Below are 13,600 nucleotides of genomic sequence, written 5' to 3'. Positions count from 1 at the left end.
CAAACTTGGATGTGTTCTTGTCAGACTGGTGGTAAACACAACGTCACTGGATATGGTGTACAACCCATCAGCTCTGGACACCTTCGCTGCCTTCTTCACTGCACCCCACCAACGCCGCGGAGAGCCAGCACTCACACCCCAGATGGCAGCCCTCACTACTGCTGCTAGGAAGAGGTTAGATGCTGCTTGTGTGTGAATTGAGAGTATAGGTAGTAATTGTAGTATTAGTAGTAGTTGTAACCCCAGGCATGAGAGGATATGAACCCAGTGTACTTCAGACTGAAATTGACCTCCTTCTGCAGTCTAGCATCTGCCTTTTGGGGAGTAGGGAGGGAAATAAGAAATGTTTGTTTAACCCCTACACCGCGGGCTTGTTTACCAATGACTTGCGTGTGCCGCGGGGTTATTTGGGCTCCGACAGACTCTCAAAAAATATTTGCCAAAAATCAGTTATTAGTCCTAGAATAATAAAATTACATATGCTTATGGCACATACCTTCAGCTTTCTCCTGGAATGATTGTTGAGCCTTCGTCGGTTACCGTAGGACTTGTGGAGACCTCTGAAGTAGGGTAACGAAGTCTCCACTTTACACTTCCCGACAACCCGTAATATGATTACCACAGCCAGATACAAACACTATAAACACTATTCTACAATTTTCAAGTAGTTTGGGATCCATACTCAAAAAAAAAAATCACTGTGAAAGCAATGGAAATTACGAGCGCGTCTGATCGTCGCACTGGCACTAGTTCGCTTTTGTTACTCTGTCATTTATTATTCATAAAACCCCTCACACTTTATATTTCTATTACTATATAACACTTATATATATCTACAGTCTTTATCCATAAGTTTCCTTCAGTAGTATTAGTTTATTGTCACTGTAGGGATTCAATTTCTTTCAGTAAAATACGTAGCATTCACTTTCTCGTCCTGTATACTGGCATTGAGAGTGAATGTCACTTTCATCTTCACTCTCATAACTCATAGCATTCAGACATGCTAGAGTGAAACTTTCACTTTCATTACTCCTAGGGTATATACTCGTATTCTTATAATACTACTCATTTACATTTCTATTTACGTTCTCTATTTTATTTACGTTATTTACATTTCTATTTTATTTACTCTGTGTTGTGCACTGTCACTTGAAATAACTTATAAAACTATTTTCCATTGTTCACGTATATTTACATTCATTACTTTCACTTGCTGTTTACACATTATTTACACATTACTGTATTTACAATTCCACTTGCACTGTTTTACTCAATAGAAAGATCGTAGTCACTCTTTTATCAATTGTCAGCCCTTTACCTCTTTCCACACGAGGTTTAGTAGGGGGTACAGGTCACAGGGCCATTTGCATGGGGGTGAAAAAAGGCCTTGAAGTCAGCAAGAAGAAACATACGTACCCTCGCTTCGGAAGATGAGAGTAAACTGATAACGGAGGGCCAGCGTGGAGGCCTGCTTAGGGGTTATTCAGAGTTACTAATATTGGTTCTTGAAACAGCTAAGTCTAGCACTGATATGATTGGCAGGAAATCTAGACAATACATTATAAATTTGGTAGTTCCAGGTGAATGTAAATATCACTTAGGCTTCTCCCTTCCCTCCTTACATGTATATTTATTACGAAAATAGATTAGAGGCCTACTTAGGAGATATATATTCAGAGCTACCAATGTTAGATCTTGAAACAGCATTGTCTAGCACTGATATGATTGGCAGGAAATCTAGACAATACATTATAAATTAGGTAGTTCCAGGTGAATGTAAATATCACTTAGGCTTCTCCCTTCCCTCCTTACATGTATATTTATTACGAAAATAGATGATACGGCATATTTCAAGGGGAAAAAAACAGCAAAAATTAGCGAACGAGTGCACGTGAGGTGTTGTCAGGTGATAATTAGCCAATTCCAGGTGTATGGCACTCTCACTTACCTTATTTCTTTCTTGTATATATTATTTGGTATAAGAATAGGACATAGGGCTTATTTCAATGGATGAAATCAGTGAAAAATTCCAGAGAAGATTTACTTAGCGTAGCACGGCCGGGCAGGCGAGAGGATAGGGTAATGGAGGGGGGATAGGGAGGGGAGTCAAGAACGGGGAGAAATGGCTAAATTGTCAACAATGGATGGGAGTACAGATGAGATTAGGAGTGCTGACTAGTGTTGGACATTGGCAGTACTGATAGATGATACAAGCCCCCACTTGGAAGCCCGGGTGAATTCAAAATAACACAGAATCACAAAAGCGACGCCCCGCGGTATGATCCCTTGCTCCCAAGCGTCACGAAAGTGACGCCCCGCGGTTAAGGGGTTAACCAGGCATAGGAACAGCTTGGTTCCAGAAGCATATCCATACTCAAATCACTCGCCACTCCATTCAGTCACTTAAAGACAACACACAGCTGCATGCACAGCCCCCAGATATCCACCCCTCCGAATCCTATTTCCCTCGTGAGGACGGTCCACCTGGCCAGGCTGAGATGTGGGCATCATCCAGCCCTCGTAAGTTACCAGAAGAGGCTGGACGACTCCGTCGCTAATGCCTGTCCAGGATATAACACAGCACCCCATACTGTTAAGCTCATTATGGAAGACTGCATTGCACACAATCACATATGCCAACAACACAATAAACACTCCATGAGAGCTCTGTGGGAAAGCCTGGTCTCAGCCATGGCCTTCCTTAGGGACTCGGGGCTGTTCAGCCAGACTACCTAGGGAACAACTACTACTATTACTACTACAGCTCGGTTATATCTGTGCCATGACATGAAGGCATTTCTCTCAAACATGGTGAATTGATCGAGATAATATTAACTCACTCAGCCCAAGGACATCATTTATTATCATCGTCATCATCATCTGGACCTCCTTTCCCATCCTAGGGCAGGGTGAGGGGTAGCAACTTCCAGACAGCCCAAGTTTGCCCAATCCAATGGGCCACACTTCCATTTACTCACCATTCAAGCCCCTGACTCCTGGCTCTATCTGATACGTTTATGTTTTCCTTATTATGCCACCATGTGATGCCTGCAGGGAGATCAGTGGTGGGTCTTAGTGCTGTGTACCCATGTAGCGCATTAACCCCCTTGCCCTAATACAATTTTTAAATGCCTGGTGGTCTAATGAGTCAAGGTGCTCCAGCCAGATGTGAATCATGCGGGTCTAATTCCAAAGGGCAGTTGGAGTTTATTGCTCATGTGATGCTGCTGTAGAATGTGCAGCTGGTCACTCACCTTAAATGTCTGGACTGAGTTGTCTAGCTTGGGGCCTCAATTCTCGTGGATTGGATAATGAATAGAATTAATGCAATCATGTGACCCATAATCTTGTCAGTTAAAGAAGCCCCCTGAGCCTTTTCCCTTATGATTTATTTTCCATGCTATGCCTTACTGCACTCGTGTATGTTGCATCTTTTAACCCCTCCGTGGCCGTCGGCATCCAATGACGTTTTATCGGAGCATGGCCGAAACCTCCCATATTATTTACTGACGTTGTTTGCAATACATATATCTAGTCATTTCAAACCATTTTAGCACCATTGAAATTTTGAGGGGTTTGGAAATATGGATAATTCTTAGTGCGATGTGAAAATATGGATAATTCTTGATGTAGTGCTGCCTACTTCTTTAGCTTTTATCATTCTTTTTCTGTGCCTGCCCTCCTCTCTTCCTATTTCTCACATCTTTTCTGTCACTACTTATTGCTTTTCTTTCCATTACAGGTGGCTTTACATTGAATGACAAGCCAAATGGTTTCCTGTAAGCCAAGAAGCCATTTACAACGCTGGGTGGTAATGATATAACCAAACCATACGTGCTCCCTACGTGTCAAGTGGGTTGGTGGAGGGTTAGTGCCCCTCCCTGTAAAACAAATAACTCAGAGTCAAATGGCCACCCTGTACGGGATTATGGCATCTGGCAATAGATAGATAGATAGACTTAGTGCGATGTTTTTTTACTCCTGTATTTAGTTTTCATTGGGATGTAAAACATTCATTTGACAAAATTTTTCGCGCATCATTTCGAAGCACAGGATGGGTCTAGGAAGCTAAAAATTGCATTGCAAGGTGCACCAGATGTTTCTCTTCAATTTGGCGAGCGAGAAAAGTCGATTTTTGAAACTTCAAAAATTGGTGCCTGGGCTGGCCTGTTAGTCCTGATGTACTCCACTGGCTTGGCCACGGAGGAGTTCAACACAAACACTGAAGGTAAAAATAATACACAAAGGGTTATTCAGGACCTATATGCAAAAATAAACTGGTAAGGAAAAGGTGGGAGGGAGCTTCCTTAACTGTGGAGAGTACAGGCCAATATGATCCCATTCAGCTTAGAACACCTTGGTGATGAAGGGGTTAGTGTTGTTGTTCCAGGCTTATCTGAACATCAGCCTGGTGGACTACTGGCTAAAGTTGCCCTTCTCTTCCAGTCCATCATGCTCCTTTTGAGGGATAGGTAGTGAGATATAGGATGTTTTTGTAACCAGGCTGTGGAGTTCCCAAGGTATAGTTATGCCACGTAGGAAGGAATCCCTCTGCAGCACTGAAAGAGTGCTGTATATAACGCTTTCTCCTGTGGTGTCTATCTCTCTGGTTGCTGGGAAGTGGTTAGATGTGGGAATGGACAAGAGATTATGGACCCATTTGTCCTCAGGATACTTTTTTTTTTTTCCCTCCCTTAGCTGTTATTGTATATACAATACTGTACCTGAGGAAAGCATCCTGGTAGAAGGGGTTGTGGAGGCTACATCTAACCCCTGTTGTTTGGAAATTTTCCCCCTGCTTGAAAAACATCATGTGGAGGTAGCAAGAGTACAATGAAACCTAAAATGTCGTCAGGCTTAAAGAGTTAATGGTTGGAAGGGGCTAGATACTTGTCATATAGGAACTGATATACTTCATAATTTATTCTTGCTATCTTCAGACAGTTGTACTCAGCTTCATTTTTTTATTTTCATTCATTTTTGTTTCAGAAGTCTTTGTATACACTTGCTTGTGTCAACTCCAGATAGACATCAAAATGAAGGAGTTACCTGTATCCCACAGTAACCCCTGCAGTGCTAAGGTGTTTTCTGAAGGTGAGTACAATTGTTTCTATGCAGGAAGAGTATAACTGAAACTACATCTGCAAACTGCTTCTTATAAGAGATCTTTTCTTAGGTGAATGAAACCATCCAGTTATAAGAAGTATTGTTAAAGTTACTTGTTTTAGTAGATAGAGTGTAGGAAATTTAAGTCAATGGACTGGAGTTTGTTTTAGTAGATGGAGTGTAGGAAAAACTTAAGTCATTGTACTAGAGTAGATAGAGTGTAGGAAAAATTTAAGCCTTTGTACTGTAGTTTTTTTTTAGATTATATAATTATGTTGTAGTGCTGAGTGTGTAAAACATGCCTTTGTCTCAGTGGAGTAATTATTGCAGATATGAGGAACTGAAGGAGCAGACCAAACAGGAGCTGAAGAGAAACTGGGAACAGATAATGGAAGGGGAAGTGGTAAGTCAATACTGATTATGTCTCTGATTGTTTTATCATTGATGGCTGTGTTTATAGTGAATCATTTTACTTATAGCCCAGGATATGTGCAGGCAAAATGTTACTGTAAGTGAAACAGCTCAATGATGCACATAACTCACAATTATGTGTGTGGGGATTTATGATAATAGAAAAGGAAGAGGAGGGCTAGATTGAGCTGATTTGAGTTCATGTAGAGGAAGGAAGATGGCAAATGGATGGAAGGTGAGAGGTGGGAATGTCATGGGTAGGGTTGTAAGAGGCAGACTAAAAAAGACCTAGGGTGAGGTCATAGAGTGTGACCTCAGGGATAAAGGACTGAATAGGGAGGCAACCAGAGATTGAGCAGTGTTGAGAGTTGTCATTACATGACAAAGGCCAGTTCATGCAAGTATGTTTCAGCTTATTTCATACAGGTAAGTGTTGTGTACATCATTGGATGATGGAGTGGCCCTCGTGAGAGAGGGCAACATTTGGAAACTTCCTGTATTGTTATTTGCAGATGATACTGTATTGTTAAGTGAAGACAAAGGGGAACTGCAAGGCTTGGTGAATGAGTTTGGGAGAGTATGTAAGAAGCAGAATCTGAAGGTGAGTATAGGGAAGAGTAAAGCTATGGTCTTCAAGAGAAATGAAGTCACTGAATGTACAGTGAGGTTGGATGATGACAAAATGTGAAATGTGAGTGCATTTAAGTACTTGGGTAGTGTGATGAGTAAGAATGGAAGTTTGGAGGATGAAATGCTTGAAAGGATACAACAGGGAAGAAAGGTTGCTGGTTCTTTGAAAGTGATAAGAAATAGAAAAGTGAGCATGAAAGTTAAAATGTCGTTGCATGGTAGTATTGTGATACCAACTCTAACATATGGAAGTGAAGCTAGGACCTTGTTGGAGGGACACAAGTCAAGAGTGAGAGCAGTGAAAATGGGTTATCTGAGAGGAGCATGTGGAGTCACATGGAGAGACAGACTGACAAATGAGGAAGTGATGGAGCATTGTGGTGTGGATGTCATAGAAAAACATTAAGAGAAATATACTGAGGTGGTTTGGACATGTTGGAAGGATGGAGAGCAAGAGACTAATGAGGAGAGTGTATATGAGTAAGGTAGAGGGGGGAAGAGGGAGGGGGAGGCTGAGGATGAGATGGAGGGATGGAGTGGAGAGGTATATGAAGGAGGGGGATATGAGCTGGGGGGAGGGCAGTGAATTGGCAGGGGACAAGGAAACATGGAGGCAGTTTGATTGTGGCCATCTCTTATGGGATTGAAGCATCTGGCAGTAGTTAGATAGAGAAGTGTCGTGTGTTTCTTTTCGGGGAGTATAGCATTATCAGTAACACATGGTTGCTTTTAGGTATCCATTGTAAAGGAGTAAAATCCATAATGAGTCTGAGAGGACTGCAACTGGTGACATAGAGTGGGTCAATGTAGGTTGCTTAGCACTACCATGACCCCAGTGCAGTCATGCCGTGGTATACGGGGAGTGTATGGCAATTTTTTTTTTTTTTTTTTTTTTTTTTTAATGCGAGGAAGAAGGAATCAAAGGTGTAACAATTTATCATATACTGAGCACAATATAACATGGATTCAGTTGGGGGTCAAGGGCCCCTAACCAAATACCTCAAAAAACCTTACCCTTGTAGGCTTGTCCTTGGCACCCAAACTAGCACCACACTTTCCATTAAAGGTAGCAACCTTGCTGGACATGTTTCAGTATTTCCACAAGTTTCAGTATTTCACACACACACAAAAATTTATTGCTCTTCTTCATAATGCACACTGCACTATTTGTTATGAACTTGCACTATTATGTGGTAATAGCACTGGTGTTTCTGTGGCCTTGCATGCATGAAATGAAAGGAAATGGAGATCATAATGACTGTAAACACTGGACGACCATCTAGACTCAGACATTTGACTGTTGGCATGTGTGGGAGGCACTGTGTGTGCAAGGGATTGTCATACATGGGCACCACAATTATTGCATGAGCAAATTTTGCCATTGTTATCATGATTTATCAGTTTATCGCATTCAGTACCAAACTGATGTATACCGAGGCCCAACTGTTAACAAATGGAAAAACTAGGAACTGGCCAGGTTTAAGCATTTTTTTCCAAAATTTCTTCGTATTTTAGACTTATTTCAAATTTAGACTTTCCTTGTAGTTTTCAGCAGCTGTTGGAGGGTAATTTGCTGGTTTTGGAGTTTGGCTCTCTGTCCATGAAAAATGTCAGCTGTACCATGGCCATTATGGGGATTCCTTTAAGGGGAAGCATGGATTCATATGACTGATTAAGTAATCTTATATAGAATATTGAAGTTTGAATTTTAGAAGGTTGGCTATATCCATTGAGAGACACAAAGCAGTTATAGGGCTGACCTACCCTTGATTTGTTCTATTGTTTTCCCATTCTGCCTTGGCCAGTACACTTAATCATTTCAGTACAGAGACTCTCTCTCTCTCTCTCTCTCTCTCTCTCTCTCTCCAATGCCAGCATCCAGCTTTATGCTGCTTAGGCTCCTAATAGTGGCATGATTAATGGAATCTATAAGAGACCTCCAGGACTGAATGAAATTGTCAGGACTAGTGATGACACAAACATCCATCCATCCATCATCCAATCCTATGTTGCCCCACGAGGAGCATAGGAGCCCGGGGCTAGGCAAGTTGGTCCTGACATTTAAGATGAGAGTGACCAGCCTCATTCATCCCTGAGTGGCATTACATGAGCAGTAAATTCCAACCACCCCTTGGATATAAACTTACACAGGCTCAGATCAATTGAAGCACCGTAATTACCCACTAAACCACCAGGCACCATAATTTGGTTATATTGTTACCACCCAGCATAGTAAATGGTTTCTTGGTGTACAGGAAACCATTTGGCGTGTCACTCAGTGTAGAGTCACTCATAGGCAAAAGGAAGTGGAAAGAATGAAGGAAAGAAAGACAAAATAGGGAGTGTACAGTCACCTGTAGGCAGGAGAAAGAGGAAAGAATGAAGGAAAGAAAGACAGAAGAGGAAGGATGGAAGAAAGGAAAGGGCAAACACCTAAAGCAGCACTGTGTCGAGTAAATGACACAGATACTGTATAATAATAACAAAAATAATAATAAAGATATCATAGTGTTGAAGATTCGGTTTTTAGCCAGTTGGAGCCAACGTCCTTCATTAAGTATTATCATCATCATTGTTGTCTTTTCTCCTTCTTGATCCATGGCAGTTTCCCTGATAAGTCCCTTATCGTTGAGATCACACTCAATGTCATCATCCCAGGTCTTTTTCGGTCTGCCTCTCACAACCCTACCCCTAACATTAACACTTCTCACTTTCTGCACCCAATTATCATCCCCCCATTCTCTCCACATGCCCAAACCATCTCAGTCTTCCTCTCCTCATCACAAAACCAATACTCTCCAGTCCCATTCTACCTCTCAACTCTTCCGTCATAAACCTAGCCCCACAAGGCCTTGCACTCAGGGACGCATTGCACATCCACCTAATCATTGCCATTTCTGCACATTTGAGCCTGCAAATATCCTTTGCTTTTACTGCCCAGGTCTCACTACCATACAGCATTACATTCCTAACACATGCCGCATACAAAGATCCCATAGCATATAGGGAGAGCCCTCTCAGTGTCAGGAGAGGCAACAGCTCTCTGAACTTCTTCCAGCCACTTCTCACTCTAGTCTCAGAGCTAGCTCCAGCCTCACCTCCAGCACATAACATGTCTCCCAAGTATCAAGCGTCTCACCAGCAAGGTCAGTCCTTTCATGCCTGACAATCTCCGCATGCTTTCCCCAACACACCACACACAAGAAATCAGCATTATCTCTCAGTCTACCTCTAATACCACTGCATCTCTTATGCACCCACTTATCACAAACACTGCATAAGATGAAATTACTTTCCACACCCTTGTGGCAAATTGCACATGGCCACTGTTGCTCTTCTTTGAAAATACCACCCCCAGCCCTAGATACCATCACCTTTGTTTTAACTGCATGTACTCTCAAGCCCCTGTGTCCCATGCCATCTCTCCACTTCCAAAATCTTTCCCTCTCCTCCCTTTCATTTTCTGCAATCAGCGCCAAATCATTACTATGCAATATCTTCCGTGGGAATCCATTTCTGAAGTCACATGAGAGAGCATCAAGTACCGTGATAAGCAATAAGGGGCTCAGTACTGACACCTGATGCACACCAACATTCACGGAAAACTCATCTCGCAGATCTCCATTCACCCTTACCTGGATGTGAGCGCCCACATACATGGCCATAACCAACCTAACCAGCCACTCCTCGATCTCAGGTTTTCTCATTGCCCACTTCACCACCTCTCTATGAGCTCTGTCAAAGGCCTTCTCCAAATCAACAAAGATATAATACAGATCCCATTTCTTTCCTATACCTGTATTTTTTTTTTCCGAAGCTGTTGAACAATGAATATGGCATCAACGGTCCCATTGCCTCTCATAAACCCAAACTGCATCTCATCAATATTCTCCGATCATACCTCTTAGAACTCTCTCCATTACTTTCGTTATCTGGTGTAAAGGCTGTATGCCTCTATAATTTCCTCTTTCCAGAACGTCACCCTTCCCCTTGTACACATTTACAATTACACTTCAGCCAATCACCTGAGGCAGCACACTCATTGATAATCATATTTATCAAGTCAGTGACTAACCCCACTCCTATATCTCTGCCTTCAACATTTCATCAGTCATCTCATACACACCTGCTGCCTTCCCCACCTGCATCCTGCCTGTTGCCCTGCTCACAGTAGCATCATTAATCAAAGGCCAGGAAATAGTCTGTCTGGCTTCCATTTCCCCGAGACTCCTATGTAATCAGCCTACTCTCTCTTTTCCTAAGGTGTGTGTTGCACACAGTCATGTTCATTGTCTCTCCAAACTCAAGTATCCTTTCCCTTTCCTCATTTCTTGTACCATATGCACATCCTCCCTGTACTCGTTCATATCCTAGAGCAGCTTCACCAACATGACCATTCAAGTCCCCTCCCAAAACTACAATCTCATCATCCCCCATACCATGTACTACATATATTAAGTCATCCCAGAATCTATCCTTCTCTACCTCATCCAAGCCTGCCTGTGGAGCATACTCTGATAAAAATGAAAACATATTCCCACCGAACAAAATTTTCCACTACTAGTACCCTATCACCTGCTGTCGTTACATGCATGACATATTCTACCCATTTCTCCTTACCCAGCACTCCCACACCACCATATCCATCTGCCCTACCCTGCCAAAATAACTTGTAATGGCAGTCCTTCCTGACAGTCATCGATCCTCCCCTCTATCTGACTTCTTTCACATATCCAACATCCACTCACCTCCTACTCGGCGTCTCAGCTTCTCCTGCTCTGCCCTGAAACTTCCCACATTCTATGATGCCACTCTGATCCCCGTGGGAGATTTAGTTTCCTCAGGCATGCTTTGATTCCCTTTCTTTTTTGTCATAATCAGTAAAAATAAATAATGGGAAGAGGTAGACCACAGGCCCCACCCACCCACACAGTCCCAAGTCCAGGCATGAATCTGGGACCCATAGTCCGTCAGCCGTAACCAGTGGCTGTGGCAATGGCCTCGGGGCACCCTGCCAGGACAGCTACAGGGACATCCTTCAGGCATGCCTTGACACTTTAACTGCCCTGCCATTATACACCCACTGATAGGGCAGCCTCCTGGGGTGCTACTCCCAGGTTCAGGCCCCTCTCTATTGGGCAGAAGTGGCAGCCTGGGAACCGCAGTGCCCTGTACCCTCTAGCAGAGATCTGAGCCCCATTCCAGCCCAGCCCCAGAATCCAACCCAGAAATTATAGGGTGGGAGAGCTCTAGAAATTGGAACAGGAAAGCACAGAAGTCGGGGAACTTTCAACTTAGTGCTCGTTAAAATGGTCTTGTATTAATTCACCTATCAGTCATGCCTACAAAATTGTTGGTACCACCATACAGACCAAATGATAAACAGATAAATAATAATGCCTGTGGGACAGGAGCTGGTCTGTTAACAGCCAAATTATGAAGTGAATGAAAGCATGTCAGGTGCATCTGTTAATGTGGTTTTTCATCGATTACCATTCTTCACTAGCTTTATTAGTTCCTCAGTTTCCATACTCTACTTGTTCACAGAACATATCCATCTACCCTCATCAAGGCTCTCCACACCTCCTACCATCTTCAGAATAATTCACTTAACCAGTTTGTTTTCACTACTCTGTTCACATCCAGTATCTCACTGTGTGATAATACCATCTAATCACACTCTTTTCTGTCATTTGATCAGTAGAGTTAATTATCAACATAATTGTTTCAGATAACAAGGAAACGTTGGGATGTGATGCTGGATATCTCAGCACCACACATCATCATCCCGGAACACACTCAGGACAAGAATGCCACGTTGGTTGTGCTGGACTTTGGCAAGCTTATGTTCAGCTCTGCACGTCCTCCTACCTCCCACCACCCTCACCACCACCACCACCAACAGCAGCTCTCTGAGGAACTAGACAATGCCAGTGATGAAGATGGTATGTGTTGCCTTTATGCTGGTATTACTGTTGTTATGGTTTAAACCTCAGGTAGACAGGCACTCGCTTTCGTGTGAGCTTTGTATTTTTTTTTTTTTTTTTACCATGGTGCTGTAAGTTTATTGTGTTACTGAATGAGGAATGATGTGTGTGGTGAAGTGTATATGAATCAGTATAATTTGTCATGCTGTCAGGTACTAGTTTATTTTTTGAGATGATAGTCAGTTTCACCTTTATGCCACCGGTTTGATTTATATGGTAAGCGATAGATGCAGATTGTTCATCCATGTAGAAAACAATTAGAGTAATTAATCATTATGGTAAGTAACAGGAAGGATTGTTGATCCATAGGATGGAGATAAAATCAGAGTCAGGCAATAGTTTGGTACCCTTATGGGGCACCCAGAATGTTCTGGTGTGTGTAGAACATTTGATGACTGTTATAAGCTTAAATACCAACACTTGCCTGGTGGGCTGTGGTATCCTAGTCTTGGGTCTTTGAACTTTACAGAGGATGATATGAAAATCAGTCGCCATTTTTTTTTCTTCTTCTAACAGATGAGTTTGCCACACCGTGTTCAACTCCAGATGAACTTGAAAATATGTCACCATCGGATACAACAGTGACAGTGGGTCGGGAGGAGCTTAAGAGGAAATCCTCAGTGTCTGATTCCAGTGCTCAGTTTTCAGAGGCCATGCTGCACGACCGCATGTATGACAAGTGAGTAGTGATGAGCTCTATTTTTATATCTGCATTGTCTCTACCTGTCTATCCAGTCAACCTGTCCTCTTTTCTTGATACCAGTTTTAAAGGAACTGGTCTTGAATGGCAGCAGTTAGAGGTATGTATTGCAGGAACTTGAAGACACGATATGTGGCAAGAACTTGAAGAAGTCATTATGAATCCAAAATTAATTAACCATGTTAACCCTCTCGAACTCTTTCAACGCAACCTGTGTCCAACCGCTTCTGAGTACTGCATGACCCCCACAGGCTAGCCTAGACCTTACATGCCACACACCCCTCACTCAGTGATGTGTGCGTCATTTCCATTCAACTTTCTCCCCTGCCGTTATGTATAACTATATTGTTGTGAAATTGCTGTATGTTATAAATGAATAATGATCATCCTAATGAATGAAAAAAAAAAGAAAAGAGAAAATAAATTACCATATTTTATCTTTCACTCATTTATTCAGCGCTGATTTCTCACAGATATGTAAACATTTTGTCAATGCCTGTTGAAAGTTGTAGAGCATTTATTTGCAATGATTTTCATAAACAATGACACTTCTAGCTCTATTGGAAAGATTTCTGTGGGGTACAGAACAGAAATATCTTACAGTCTTTGACCACACCTGGTTGTTCTAGTAGCAGCTGGCTCAACATCATAAAACGTTTTCAATGATTTCATTCCCCTGCCCTTATTTGTAACTGTATTGTTTTGAAATTATTACATGTTATAAATGAATAAATGATCATACTAATGAAAGAAGAAAAAAGAAAAG

General features: G+C 42.2%; 1 protein-coding gene across 1 annotated transcript in view; it reads left to right on the top strand.

The window, feature by feature from the left end:
* LOC145389865 (intermembrane lipid transfer protein VPS13D-like) overlaps window positions 1-13,600 on the top strand; it is a 138,805-nt gene that overhangs the window by 27,994 nt on the left and 97,211 nt on the right. Inside the window, 4 exon segments of the mRNA XM_080264994.1 lie at window positions 25-174; window positions 5,437-5,509; window positions 11,879-12,092; window positions 12,651-12,813. Coding sequence (XP_080121120.1) covers window positions 25-174; window positions 5,437-5,509; window positions 11,879-12,092; window positions 12,651-12,813 — 600 coding nt within the window.

Source organism: Coenobita brevimanus, unplaced genomic scaffold (assembly GCF_032717465.1).
Source record: "Coenobita brevimanus isolate Jiangsu-jjx unplaced genomic scaffold, ASM3271746v2 jjx.HiC_scaffold_2565, whole genome shotgun sequence".
NCBI classification, from domain to species: domain Eukaryota; kingdom Metazoa; phylum Arthropoda; class Malacostraca; order Decapoda; family Coenobitidae; genus Coenobita; species Coenobita brevimanus.
The sequence above is the reverse complement of the archived record's forward strand: the minus strand, read 5'-3'. Positions and strand labels throughout refer to the sequence as shown.